General features: G+C 40.7%; 1 protein-coding gene across 3 annotated transcripts in view; it reads left to right on the forward strand.

Moving 5' to 3' along the window:
• The window catches only part of PRKN (parkin RBR E3 ubiquitin protein ligase), a 1,272,474-nt gene that overhangs the window by 605,222 nt on the left and 653,627 nt on the right, over window positions 1-13,625 (forward strand). For all 3 annotated transcript variants that reach the window (XM_047769780.1, XM_047769781.1, XM_047769779.1), the window contains exon 5: window positions 6,062-6,145. In XM_047769780.1, coding sequence (XP_047625736.1) covers window positions 6,062-6,145 — 84 coding nt within the window. The remainder of the gene's footprint in view (window positions 1-6,061; window positions 6,146-13,625) is intronic.

Below are 13,625 nucleotides of genomic sequence, written 5' to 3' on the forward strand. Positions count from 1 at the left end.
CCAGCAGGGTCTGTGTTTTCCATTTGTTTTACATCTACCCAATATTTGGAATGACTATTCTTTTGATGTGCTCAGCTAATTTGTAACATCAGCTTTTGTGGCTACCCCATAAAACCTACAAGAAAAAGGATTCTTCTCTCTTTTTCCTAACTATATTCTTAGAGTTTAAGAGCTATTTAATAAGTAGTTCTTCAGTGGATATATTATATTTTGATACAAAGGATTTTTCCCTATTATTTTTCCCTCTGTACTGTTTAATGTTTGCATGATTGAGCTTCAGCTCTAATCTCAGCATCATGCTTATCTTTGAAGAAGCATAATCTTTGAACCAAATGGAGGAAGATGAAGAGCAAGGTCTGCTCAAGGACAGATGGAAATACATGCTTTAGGAAAGTTATAAGCAGCATGCTCTGGAAAGTGGCCCCTGGGGAATGGTCGGGTAATCTGGAAACTGAGAAAAAGGAAGAAATGGAAAACCACCCACTGCGCTAGTAAGTCGGGTCCCTTGAAACTAGCCTCTTACTGCTTATCTACCGACAGTAAAGGAGTTCTATTTTGAGAAATTACAAATCTTTCAACAGTTGTCATTTTTTTTTTTAAATAAGTCAGCATGTGCTGAGCACTGTGCCAGAGTCTTACAGGTGTCATTTAATCTGCATGAATGTCCTAAGAAGGAGGTATTTAATCCCTCGCTTTTCAGATGAGAAACTCTAGGCTTGGAAAGGCCAAATGGAACTGGCTCAAGAGGAGAAAGCTCATAGTTGGTGGAACCGGGATTCACCAGGTTGGTGGACCTTGGCATCTCCTCTCTGTATCATTTTGTTGCAGACAGAAAGGAAAAAGTAGGAGGGCAGACGGAAGCCTCTGAGCACAGATCTCTTAAAGAGCGTTTTGCTTTCCTTGTATTATGTCACAAGTATAATTTTCAAAATAATTTCAGTCCCTTATGTTTAATTATGTAATTTAGATGTTTGTGGAATTACTCAAGATGATATTTCAAATGCAACACAGTTGATGATAACTTGAGATAATTGGTAAAGATGTAGTTTAATAAAAATGTTATTTTTTAAAAGGGTGGTTTTAACCCTTTTCAAAAACTTTGTAAATGCCAAGACATTGTAGAAACATTTTGTAAACATAATGTGTATTTTTTTAATTTTTATTTTTTTAAGCAGCAGTGTATATGCCCACCTATGAAGGACAGATTAGAGAATTTATTTGGATAATTCAGGGGGAAAAAAACACACTTTTGCTTTAACTGCCTGTCTGAGTCACGTCAGAGTGATATTTGGGTAAGAATTAGCCAGTTAAGTACTTCAATTTTCCACTTGATTGGACATGACAAGACATAGCCAAAATGACTTATGGATTTGTTCTAGAATTCTTAAGAATAAATACTAAGTGTCATATTTTATAGTTTTTATCGCTTTTTCATGACATTGAGTCTTTTTTTTTCTGAATTTCTAATTTGCATGCATCATATAAGTATATTTAAATGATATTCTGCTTCATGATTTTCAGTTGGTGGTACTATTAGTCAAGACAAATCCCCAAATGCTGTAATTTTCCACTCTCTTACTGACTCAAACAACTTGAAATACTGGATTCTCATATTTCGCAGGTCAATGGTGCTAAGGTTTTAATTGAAGTAATTCTCTCTTGAGACCCAGAACGCAGCTACTCCTCCAAACGAATGAGATGATATGGTAGCCAAAATGCTGCTACAATATCTTTTGAGTACTTTTCAATTTAAACATGGAAAATGTCATTTACTAATCAAGGATTGGCAAATTTTTTCCACAAAGGGCCAGGTAGTAAATTCTGTAGACTTTCTGAGCCACGTCCTCTGTTTCAACAACTCCATTCTGCCCTTGCTGTGCAGAAGCCGCATAGACAATACATAAATGCACAGCCACAGCCGTGTCCAATCAACTTCATTTTGGAATAGACATTTGAAAATCATCGACTTTACATGTGCCATGAAATGCTCTTCTTTTTTATGCTTTTCAAGCATTTAAAAATGTAAAGGCATTCTTAGGTTGAGGGCTATAAAAAAACAACCCTAGGCTAGATTTGGCCAAGGAGCCATTATTTGCTGAGTCCAGATTCAGATGTTCAAGAAATTTATGTATTTGTATTAGTTGTAACTATTGCTAGCCAGAAAAGAAGGTTTTCTAAAAAGCAGCTACATGACTCTTTGTTAAGACATGTATGTCACACTATTCTGACATTTTTTTCTGACATCTTTCTCCAATTCTCTACCTTTGAGAGATAAAATGCTTTTTTGGGGGGAGAGGGGATTCTTTCCTTTTTTGGATTCGAATTGGTAGCTCCCTGGTGCTGCCACGTGATCTGCAGTCCTTTTTAAGCTTGTCCTCTGGATACCTTTCTTATTCCTGTGTAAACATTATTAACTTTAAATGCTGCAACCATACAACTATATAGAAACATAATGTGCAATGATTAAACAATTAACATTTTATATTTTCTAAATCTAGAATAGAGTAAAGTTATATCTGCTTTGTCATGGCAAAAATTAACTGGGACATTTGTTTCTATTTTCAGGATGGTTGTGGCAATAGCATTAAGCCCTCATGGCATAAGTAGTGTAGATAAGCTAGCATATATATTTGATTATGTTGAATTCTCATATGCAAGAACTCTCTTCAGCTATGTTACTTGTATTATTTTATTTGGGCACGAGATCAAGAATAAAATTGTAAAGGAGCTTTCTATAATTTCCTTGTACAACACAAAGATTGGTCAGATGAAGTAGGACTTATGGGACACTTTTAGGAATTGTGACATAAATGTTTTATGGCCTTTTTGAACTCTGAAAAAGTAAGGAATAAAAATTCATGTCTGTTTCAGAAAGTTTCATTGCATCCTAGACTTTGAGGCAGGAGACCTTCTCTGAGCAGTGAAATGCAGATGGGACCCTAGCTCCTGCATTTAGTGACAGCGTTCCTTCTCTAGGCTGTTGAGATGATAGGTTCATTTCTTACCATTGTCTGGACTGCAGGCAGGTCAGTGCTTCCTGAGCCAGTGTCGGAAGAAATTTTTCTGTGTTGATAAAGAAGGGAAGCCACATCTCCAGTTAGCCACAGAGAAAATTTCTTCTGAACCCAGGGACTTTCAGAGCCTCAAGTGTCATGCAGTTAGTTCAGGGAAGTACCCTCCAGACCCACGTGTGAGCCCGTGCTTGTCACCGTCATCCTGCCAGAGACCACCGAGTTCTCTAAAGACAGATTACTCCTGTCCCTGATGGAAGGGTCAGAGGGGCCTGGGAAGCCGCTCTTGGTAAAAGATACATAGATATATATATATAATATATCACATAATCATAGCTTTAAAATCCGTCTCTTTTCAATAATGCAATTATAAGGCTGAAAATCGAGTGCTTAATCATTAAGATGAAGTGGATTGTAAATGTACGCACCGCCGTTAGAGATGCAAAGAAAATGGAATTTCTCTTTCCCCGTAACTGCTCTGATCTTCATCACGAGCCCTCGCCTCCTTGTAGTTGGGAGAACCTGCCCTTGATGATTAATCAACGTCATGGTGTTGGGGGCCCCCAAGACTGGAAGGACCCACAGGACTCCGCTGAGAGTCATGAACACGGGCAACATCGGTCACATCAAGAGGCTTCAAATCAGCAGTGGGAAGAGACAGGGGTGAAGTCCAGAGGGAGCCAGGGCGTTTCCAAGAGCCCTCTCCCAGCGGAGCCATAGGGGACAAGGAGCCATGTAGGACCCATGGTGTCACATCAGAGACTCTGTGCTCAGGGCTTTTACTGGGCTGGTCGTTGTGTGCCCCTGCCTGGTCCTCACTGCAGGTCCAGACTCCCGAGGCTAAGGTGTTGGGTGTAAACCATGTTGTCAGCTCAGACATCACAGGAGCTGCAGACCCCCTGTTTCAGCAAGGGAATTGGGGAGGCGGACACTCCCAGATCCAAATTCCCAGAATCCAGCCAAGGACCAGCCTTGGAAGCAGCCTTCTCGGGCCTGTTACCTCTTTTCTGCACAGCTATGTCCTTCCAGACTAAACAGCGTTTTGCTTGAATCACCTGTAAATTCAAAATGTAGCTCCTTTTAAGGTTTGTTTTAAATAACCTCTGTGGAAGTTTGGCTTATTCTTTAAGGTAGATTGCCATCTCCTGGACCCCCTCTTTTTCTGCTGTTTTGTTCCTAAATTTGTGTGTGTGTTTGCTATAGCTGTGTGAGATGTGCCCATGTGTGAGCCGTTGTACGTGTGTGTGTGTGTGCATGTGAGTGTGTTGGTGTGTGTGTGCATGTGTGTGTGTATGTTGGTGAAGGAAGGAGCGAGGGTGAGCCCTCGTGCAGACTTGGGCACTGGCTGGGATTGCTGCGTGACCACCAGTTTGTGCAGTAAGGGGGCTGGGGGGTTGCTTCCTCTGGACCCTGGAGGGGGTGGTCCAGGTGCTGACGGGTGATGACCAGTTTCACTGCAAACTTGAACCTCTGGCGGGGTCTCAACACCTTTAGTAGCAAAATCTCAGCAGCCACGGCTCCTTTATCCTAATCGCCCTCTTTCCTGGTTGGGCTCCGGCCCCCACCCACGTCTGTCTAAAGCCTTCGTCACTGCAGCCCTGGACACTGCCCTGCTCCCCTCCTTCCTTCCTTGTCACAGTCAAGGACACGCCCACCCAGAGTGCAGGTGGCCTTCTCCAGGAGTTACAGGCGGCAGGTGAGGTTAAAGCTGGGCAGATTTTGGTTTTCTCTCAGGCTGTCTGACCATCTCCAGAACTCGGAGGCCTCCCAGCTGTACAGGTTAGAGAATTTCAGGTGGAAAATCCTTCCCTCTGATCTTTATTTTAATTTTTATTTTTTTGTGTGTCTTTTAGGGCCACACCCATGGTCCAGGGAAGTTCCCAGGCTAGGGCTTGAATCGGAGCTACAGCTGCCGGCCAACACCACAGCCACAGCAACACCAGACCCGAGCTGCATCCTACACCACAGCTCATGGCAACACCAGATCCCTAACCCGCTGAGCAGGGCCAGGGACGGAACCCACGTCCTCATGGAAAATCGGGTTCGTTAACCACTGAGCCATGATGGGAACGCCTTCCCTTTGATCTTTAAAGGTGTTGCTACTACTGCTTTAAAATTCTATTTCGATTTTTTTTTTCCATGCCCACAGCATGCAGGAGTTCCCCAGCCAGAGGCAGAACCCTTGCCATAGCAGTGACTCAAGCCATAGCAATGGCAACACTGAATCCTTAAACTGTTCAGCCACCAGTGAACTCCCTATTTTGATTTTTGTTTCCAAGCAGGAATCTGCCCTTTCTCTCTAGAAGGTTTTAGGATCTTCTCTTTATGAAAAATGTAACTCTCTCCCTGTTTGCTGCCCCGGGTCTCCCTCTGCTCTCTCCACCTGCCTTTTGCTCAAGCCTTCAGGCTCCTTGTGGCCTGCACCGCGTGGACGCCCCCTCCTCTGCTGCAGCCTACTGTAGATTTCCAGGAAAGTTTGGAAATCTCTTCTCAACCAAACCCCTGCCTTCTGATGTCCTTGGTTTTGTGGGATTACATAGTGCTAGCTATGAAATGTAATTCTCGCGGTGGCTCAGAGGGAGAGGAAATGAAGACGCCTGCTCAGGTGGCCACCTGCAGCAGCTGGGCCTCCAGGCGGGCCTCCGCGTTCCCCTTGCTGCCCACAGAGTGCTTTTGCGTATAACTTGCACTTGTGTTTTCATCGAAAATTCATCCCTCGAAATAGCAATGAACATAAGAAAATTATTCCCTTAGGGTTTTAAAGAATAAAATGTAACTGCATTGGGGAAACTACTACGCGTGCATGTGATAGAAGTTTGGAGCAATGGCCGAACAGCATCTCAGTTCATTCATGAAAATGATTTTGACCTACTAGATCCCCCAAAAGGGTCCTGAGAATCCCGATGAATCATATTTTGAAGACTTGGTGGATGCCATCTTACTTTCGTTAGTGTTTTATCACATAAGTAGATCTTAGCAAATGTATTAGGGAAGACGTGGGTGTTACAGTCTGAGCACCAAGTATATGCTGTTTTCCTTTCTTCTCACAGGGTCCTTCTTGCTGGGACGATGTCTTGATCCCAAACCGGATGAGTGGTGAGTGCCAGTCTCCAAACTGCCCTGGGACCACGGCAGTAAGTACTGATCAAATCCATCCTTCCATTATGGCATCGCCAGTGTTTTTCGGGAAATTAGGATAGAAACCAATTGCTAATTGACTTTTTTTCCAATCTGACTATATTTACAAAAAGTGTTGATTCGAAACCGTTCATAACATTACCAAAAATTTTACCTGCATCATTTCCTTCCAGAGGCACTTTCCTAAAGACGTGACCTCTTTTGGTAACTATGTTAAAACATGATAATTTAAATTCCTCATGAGCTGCTAGTCATGGAGTGTAAAGAAGTACCAGTTCAGAGTCTGGCGAAAGCAAAGAACCAAGCTATAAGGTTCATCTTTTTCCTAAAGCTGCGATATTTTACGTTTACAGTCCGTACCTTTCAGAATTGCTCTTGCTACCACCTTTCCTAGCCGTTTTCTGAGGCGACGGGCTGTTAGGGAAACGTAGAGTGGGTGACCAGCTCTACACAGAAGCGCCATCCTCTGTTCCCTGCGGTCCCTTTTCTCTTTGCAAACACATGCCTTCTATTTCACACAGAGAAGCTATTTGTCGAATGGTTCCCTGAGTACGAACGTTCTTCTTGAAATAATTGTATCATTACGGTCATGTTTGTAATTTGCCTATTGTTAGAGTTTCTACTTTGAAAATCGTTGGGTCCATCCTAATCTGACTGTATGTGTTTTCCGAGCTGTAAATCCCGATATGGCGCCAACACAAATGCCAGTGTCAGCTCACAAACTGTCACAGCCAGCTGGCAGTTAATACCTTCTCTGAGGAACAAAGTCTGTCGGTAGCAACAGGTAGAGTGTTTGAGCAGGATCGTTAGACCTGCCTTCTTTCTCCCGTCTGTGGATCCTTCTAAGGCCTCGGAGATAACAGTGAACAGCCGTAACAATCACCCTGCATCAAATGGGACTAGGGACACTGAACAGATTTTTATTCATGCAAATCCTAAAGAACACTAATGACTTGTATGTCACTCACAGATATCAAGGCATAATACAGTCTTGCAAGTGTGCTGCAGGGATGAAATTAAAGTGTATGTATTTTATAGGCAGAATCCTTAAGTAGAATTTTATATAGCTACAAATATAATATGTTTATATCATAGCATACATACTATGTAGATACAACTACACTTAATAATAGTTCACATCCTCTGTATGTATAACGTTGCAATCTCCATAGCATCTTTACAGCAATGTGAGGTCTTTTGAAAATCTACTTCAGTCCTTGACTGTCTCTCTCTGTGTACCTTCATATTAATTGGAAGGATGCAGCATAGCAGAATAGACAATCTTACGTCTTTAAGGATATAGCTTCAAACCAGTCAAAGAGAAATACTGTGTTAAGTGGGGTTCTTTACTTGTTGAATATCCCACCTCCTTCTGTATTGATACATAAAGTTTAGGATAAATTAGTTTATATTTCTGACAGCAAAGTGAACCGAGACCCTCTAAAAGATCCTTGCAGTGCCCACTCTAGAAAGCTTTTACTGGATGAAATTACGAACACATATTTTTAAAAGAACAGCTGGGCTGAAACACAGTAAGGAGAAGTTTATGTGCCAAAAAGGGAAGGCTGGACTCCAAAGAGATTATTCTGTAAGCCGACCATGAGAGTTAGAGACTCAGACTCGGCAAACACTGGAGAGTGCTGATGAGCTTCGGGCCTTGTCGAGGTTGAAAATTAAACCACAGAATTCTACATAAAGCAGCGTCATGCAACATGACTCCCTCTTAGGAGCAAGTGTGAGGCGTAGTTGCCTCTTCTGTTTTCACTCTAGGTAGAAATGTGACTCCTAAGCATCTGTAATCATAAACCAATCTTCACTTGAGTTTGGGGCCACATCTCACTCCTGCTGTGTGCACTTGCCTAGTCTTGAGTCTAGAATGTTGTTTAACGTGGTCATGAATTGACAGTGTCAGGAACTGGGCTGCAGCTAAACCAGATCCTCCCAGAAAGGCCTGGGCTCTCTAATGAGTCCTAAGATTATAAACGATAAAGTTTCATGGAGCATAAACTAACCATCAGAAATATCACAGATGGGAGCATGCCATTGGGAATGGGAGCAAGCCGCGTTCAAACACACGCAGAATGCAGAGATGGAAGTTGTCCGGGAGAGACTGCAAGGGTGCTTAATGTGTGTAAAAAATGAAAGCGCACGTAGCAAATGATTAAAAACAAAAGACTATCAGAAATAGCTGGTCGGATCAAAAAGGTTCAATAACCCAGGAAGATACGGTAGTTTAAAAGTTGTGTGATCTTCGTAACATGGGCTTAAAAGGTACTAAGAGCAAAGTGTCAGAATTAGCAAATCACACAGATAAATCCACCACCGCAGTGGAAGAAAATAAGGCAACCCTCTGAGGGCTGAAGGCCCCGCAGTACAAACAGAAAGCCATCACCAGCACAACCAGGGAGCGCTGGCATCCTGAGAAACACGCCCAACAACTGGGGACATTCCTTTTTCAAGCACGCATGGAACATTTCAACAGTCTATCGTGGTTTAGGTCTTTGAGGCATTTGAATATCACTAACAGAACAGAAACATAAAAAAAAAAAAAAACCCTCTTAAACATGGAAATTCAATTTGCTTAGTCAATACCAAAAAATCCAAGTGGAAGTATAGGATCAAACAATAATAAACATATATCGTATGTCAAATCTTTAAGGATGTAACTAAATTAGTCTTTAAAGTGAGTATTTGGGATGATAAATATTATTTTTATAAAAGAAGAGAGGATTAAATTATTTAAACATATTGTTTAAGAAGGGAGGAAAAAATTGTCACATCCAAATATTTTTTCTCCTGTATCTAGTGTACACTAAATAAATGTTGATTAAATAAAGAAATTGAAGGTGTGTACGCCTTCTGAATAACTGTGCCAGTGGCTGAGCAGATATGCTCAATGTGAGAAGTTTAATTCCTTCTTTCTTGCTCATATCTTCAAACTATTTTTCTGGATTGCATTGTTACAGTGCAGCCAAACATAAACCATGGGTCTTATCTTTTCTAAAACATTGTGGGTTGTGTTTGTTTCTTAAGAAGGTGAGACGATAGACATTTTAAGTAGTTTATCATACTTAAATTCGCAGAGTATTTTGAATTATTGACTATTTTATATACTCATCATAAAAGTTTAATCACTATCACTTGAAAAAATATCCATATATTTAAAATTCAAAAGAGAAGGTATCTAATGGATTCTTAATTAATATTTAAGCACTCGAAGATAATCTATCGAGGTCATTTTTAAATAGCAGTAAAATTTCACCTTGGTTTTTAAGACTGCAAATACAAACTTGACCCTGGCTACACTTTAGAAGGAGAAATCTGAAACTAATTCAGCTCTATACTAGTCATTGTTATTTTAGGAAGGAGCATCACATTAGTTGTGAAGGGCATCTTACCTTTTGACAAAAGAATTCTAGTCCACTCAGTGGGTGTGTGTTTGAGATTAAAAGAGAGAAAAATTTCAATTAGTGTTTTTTTTTCCATTGGTTAAATGAATTCCCTTTGGATATGATATGGACTTTAAATTATCTGTTTAAATATTCATTTTATGTTTTAATCTGTGATACCTTAAACACAAAAGGTATTTGTAAAATAGCCTGTGTGTGCCCTGGGAAATCCATATTTTTCCTACTTGCACACATGTGGGCTGAAGCATGCCTGGAAGACATTACTCCTGTTTCCAAATCATAACTTTTCAAAGTGAGTGTGCTCTGGCCATTAACACTCCCCTGGGAAGACCTGTGGCTTCGAGCTGCTCTCCTGGTAATAAAGTTTCCTTGCCAACTGTGAGACTGTTGCATTTTTCCTCACACCTAGCAATTCAGCAGTGGGGTTCAGGACAAGGGGATAGTCCCTGGGATGAAAAAGGGAAAAAATCAGTTATACTTAGTCCACTCAGGCTGCGAAACCAAAAATACTGGAAATAGGGTGGTTCGTAAACAGCAAATACTGGTCTCTCATAGTTGGGGAGCGTGGAAGTGCAAGATCAGGGTGCCAGCTTCTGCAGTCTGCTCCCTGTGTGCTCATGTGGTGGACGGGGCCAGGGAGCTCTCTGGGGTCTGTTTTCGAAAGGGTATCAACGCATTCCTGAGGGCTCTGCACTCAGGACCTAATCACCTTCTAGAGGTCCCACCTCCAGATACCATCGCAGTGGGGATTAGATTTCCAAGGGGTGAATCTCAGGGGGACACGGATATTCCGATCTCAGCCATCTTCAAGGTAATAAGTAACCAAGGTCACTTTCAAGCGTATTAAAGGGTGTTGATTTTGCCATTAACAGCCTACAACAACATGCACTGTATTTTATATTTTGATAAGTAATATTTACTGAAATCCTGTGTAAAGCAGTATAAATTTTTTAGATGATTTGATCTTGACCAGAGTTAAGCTCTTTTACATAGAATTTTTCTCTCTTCTTAGAAACATTTAAGAAGATGCTCTTAAAATAGCTCAAAGATATGTTTCAAATGAAATTTCATACTAAAAACTGTCCCCTGAACTATAATAAATGACATAATTATTAAACTCAGTGTAACAAATGGAGATTTTTCATCTTACTCAACAGGCAATTTATTTCTTGCATTTTTACCCCTTTTAGGCTCAGTGTATGTCAACTGGAACATTAGCTTGAATAAAAGTTAGCATTCATAGCTTCTATCTTTTATTTCGTCCTTCGGGAAGATGTTGACCAGAACAAAACAAATAGTAAATAAATGTCCTCTAATCCTGAACAATTTTTATTTATAGGTCACCTTCATATTTGAGGCCCAAAAAAGATTCTTATTAATGTTTTAGTTTAATCAAATTTCTATCCTCAAAGGGCCCTTTCCTTTGGTTCCTTCTGTTATTGTTTTTGGTTTGATTAGAATCTGACAAAATGAGTCTCGCGGTTTCTCAGGATGCTTTCCTGCTATGGACTATATGTTTTTATTTTTTCCAGTATCTGATAATAATGAAAGGTTGGCTTTTTTTTTGTTTTTAAGAAAAGATGGGAGCTTGACCAAGTGTCCCTGAGATAGTCACAAATAAAAGCCTTATTCGCACAATGTACAAAGACCCATGGGCTCCATGTTCTTGTGTTGCCCAAACTCACCTGCATCAATGCAGTAACCAGTGTGGACACAAACATCTCCAAACATGTGTTTAAATGATCCCGGCCCTGGTGGCTTCCAGGGCCCCCCAGTGAACCCAGAGGGCGGCTGGGCGCTTACACATGGAGGGTGGAGAAGGGAAACAGACAGGAAAGTGGAAAGGACACATTCCCTCCTCTCTCATTCTTCCCTGATCTCTGGTCGAAGAGAAATGGTCTCCCTGTCCTTACGCTGTTCCCCTACAGTCATATTTTCTAAATTCTAAATAAAAATTGAATTGTGAAAGCTTTGCAGTCAAACTCAGATTATGATTGAATGGCATCTAAGCGTGACAAAATGTTCTCTGTTGTCTGACATGCAATTTGGGTGACAAACTAGAAACTTCTTATGGCATTTTTCAAAAACCTATCCAGTATTCAGACTCAAGGACAGTTCATTTCTAAATCAAGTTTTGAGTACTTGAAAACAAAAAAATTGTCATTTTTAAGGTAAAATTTATGTATACGTGTGTATATAGATTATATATATATACATTTATATTATGAAATCAGCTGAAATTTTGCAAATTTAATCAAGAATTCTAAAATCTTATTTATAAAAATAGTCCACTGTGGAAAAAATATCATTTTTTAAGAGCTCTAAAGAAATTGAAGTAGTTTTTAAGAACCCACATGTGTTTATGTGGCTCTGATGTCTCGACTCAATTCCACTCAATTTTTTCCTGTGACATAACTCTATTTTGATCCGGGATCTTTTACTATTTAGTGGAAAATTAAATCAACAGTCATCTTCTCCATGGTGTTGTTAAAAAGTCTTGTACACTGTTACATGGAAACATTAATCACCAGGGAAAGGAGACCAGGTGTCAGAAATCAACGCATGTGTAGCAGAACACCTGCACACATGAGATTACCAGTATCTGCACCTTGGTTTAGTCTGTGATGCCATTTTTAAAGCAAATGTGCAGCATCCATAATTTTTTTTTTTCTTTTTAGGGATACACCTGCGGAAGTTCCCAGGCTAGAGGTTGAATCCAAGCTGCAGCTGCTGGCCAATGACACAGCGACACATGTGGCATCTGAGCCACATCTGGCAAGCTACACCACAGCTCACAGCAACACCAGTTCCTTACCCTACTGAGCAAGGCCAGGGATTGAACCCACATCCTCATGGATACCAGTCAGATTCGTTACCCCTGAGCCATAGTGGGAACTCCCATAGTGTATATTTTAAATATTGAAAATTATTTTTATGGAGTCCCCATCGTGGCACAGTGGAAACAAATCCAACTAGGAGCCGTAAGGTTGTGGGTTCAATCTCTGGGTTCTTGCTCAGTGGGTTAAGGATCTGGTATTGCTGTGGCTCTGGCTAGGACAGCAGCTTCGATTAGACCCCTACCCTAGGAATCTCCATATTCTATGGGTGTGGTCCTAAAAAGACAAAAGGAAAAAAAAAATTATTCTTTCCTCCTCAATTCCAGGGAAATCCTGATCTGTGCGAATTGTAAGTTGCTTTTTCACTGGATGATCTGTGATTCTCTATGCTATAATTTATATCTTACTTTGTATACAGAGGAAAATCATGTGTATTACTACAATGCTATTTAGATATGAATGGTTTTAAATGTTTTTCATCGTCCCCAGAGGCTTATAAAGTCACTTCTTAATTTTTCATCTTTCCATAGAATGATTCCAAAGCCAGACACGTCAGTGAGAGACTGTGTTGCAGGTTGTGATATGGCTAGACAACCCCAGACAACAAAGTTACAGCCAGGGAATTTATCATGATTAATCAGAAAAAGATGTCCTTCAAGACTGCTAGGTTTTAAATTAGGGGAGGAGGCATATTGATCTGCCAGAGAAGAGAGCAATAGGTGTAATGTGATAATTGCAATAGATTTATAAATGAAATTCCAAGAACTGGAGCAAAGAAAGATTAAATACCCCTGTAAACATCCCCAAATGTTTCATTTGGGATGGTAGGTTAGACCTAAATGGAAATATCAGGGATTGGGGACTGGAGGTCAGTCTGTGATAGCCTCTGTGCAGATACACAGGAGGCTAATGGAGTGAGAAGAATAGAAGGAAGATGTGGGAGTAATGGGCCAAGAGAAAGAGGCCTGCTTCTCAACCAGGAAATAGCCCTCTTGATTCTTCAAGCAGGTGATTGATGGCTCTTGGAGATGCACACTTCATCATGCCTGATGGCAGTCATCAAGAAACTCTCATCCCTCTCAGTCAGGTCAAGCTAGCTCTCAAAAAGTTATCGAGAGCCGTGATAAAATTTAGTTTTAAAGATAGGTTCTTAAAAAAAACACAACACACCAACAATAAAACCTTAAAGCCAGTTTACCAAACTGGGGACTTGAAGTAGAAAATGTAAA

The sequence above is a fragment of the Phacochoerus africanus genome, chromosome 2 (genome assembly GCF_016906955.1).
Source record: "Phacochoerus africanus isolate WHEZ1 chromosome 2, ROS_Pafr_v1, whole genome shotgun sequence".
NCBI lineage: Eukaryota > Metazoa > Chordata > Mammalia > Artiodactyla > Suidae > Phacochoerus > Phacochoerus africanus.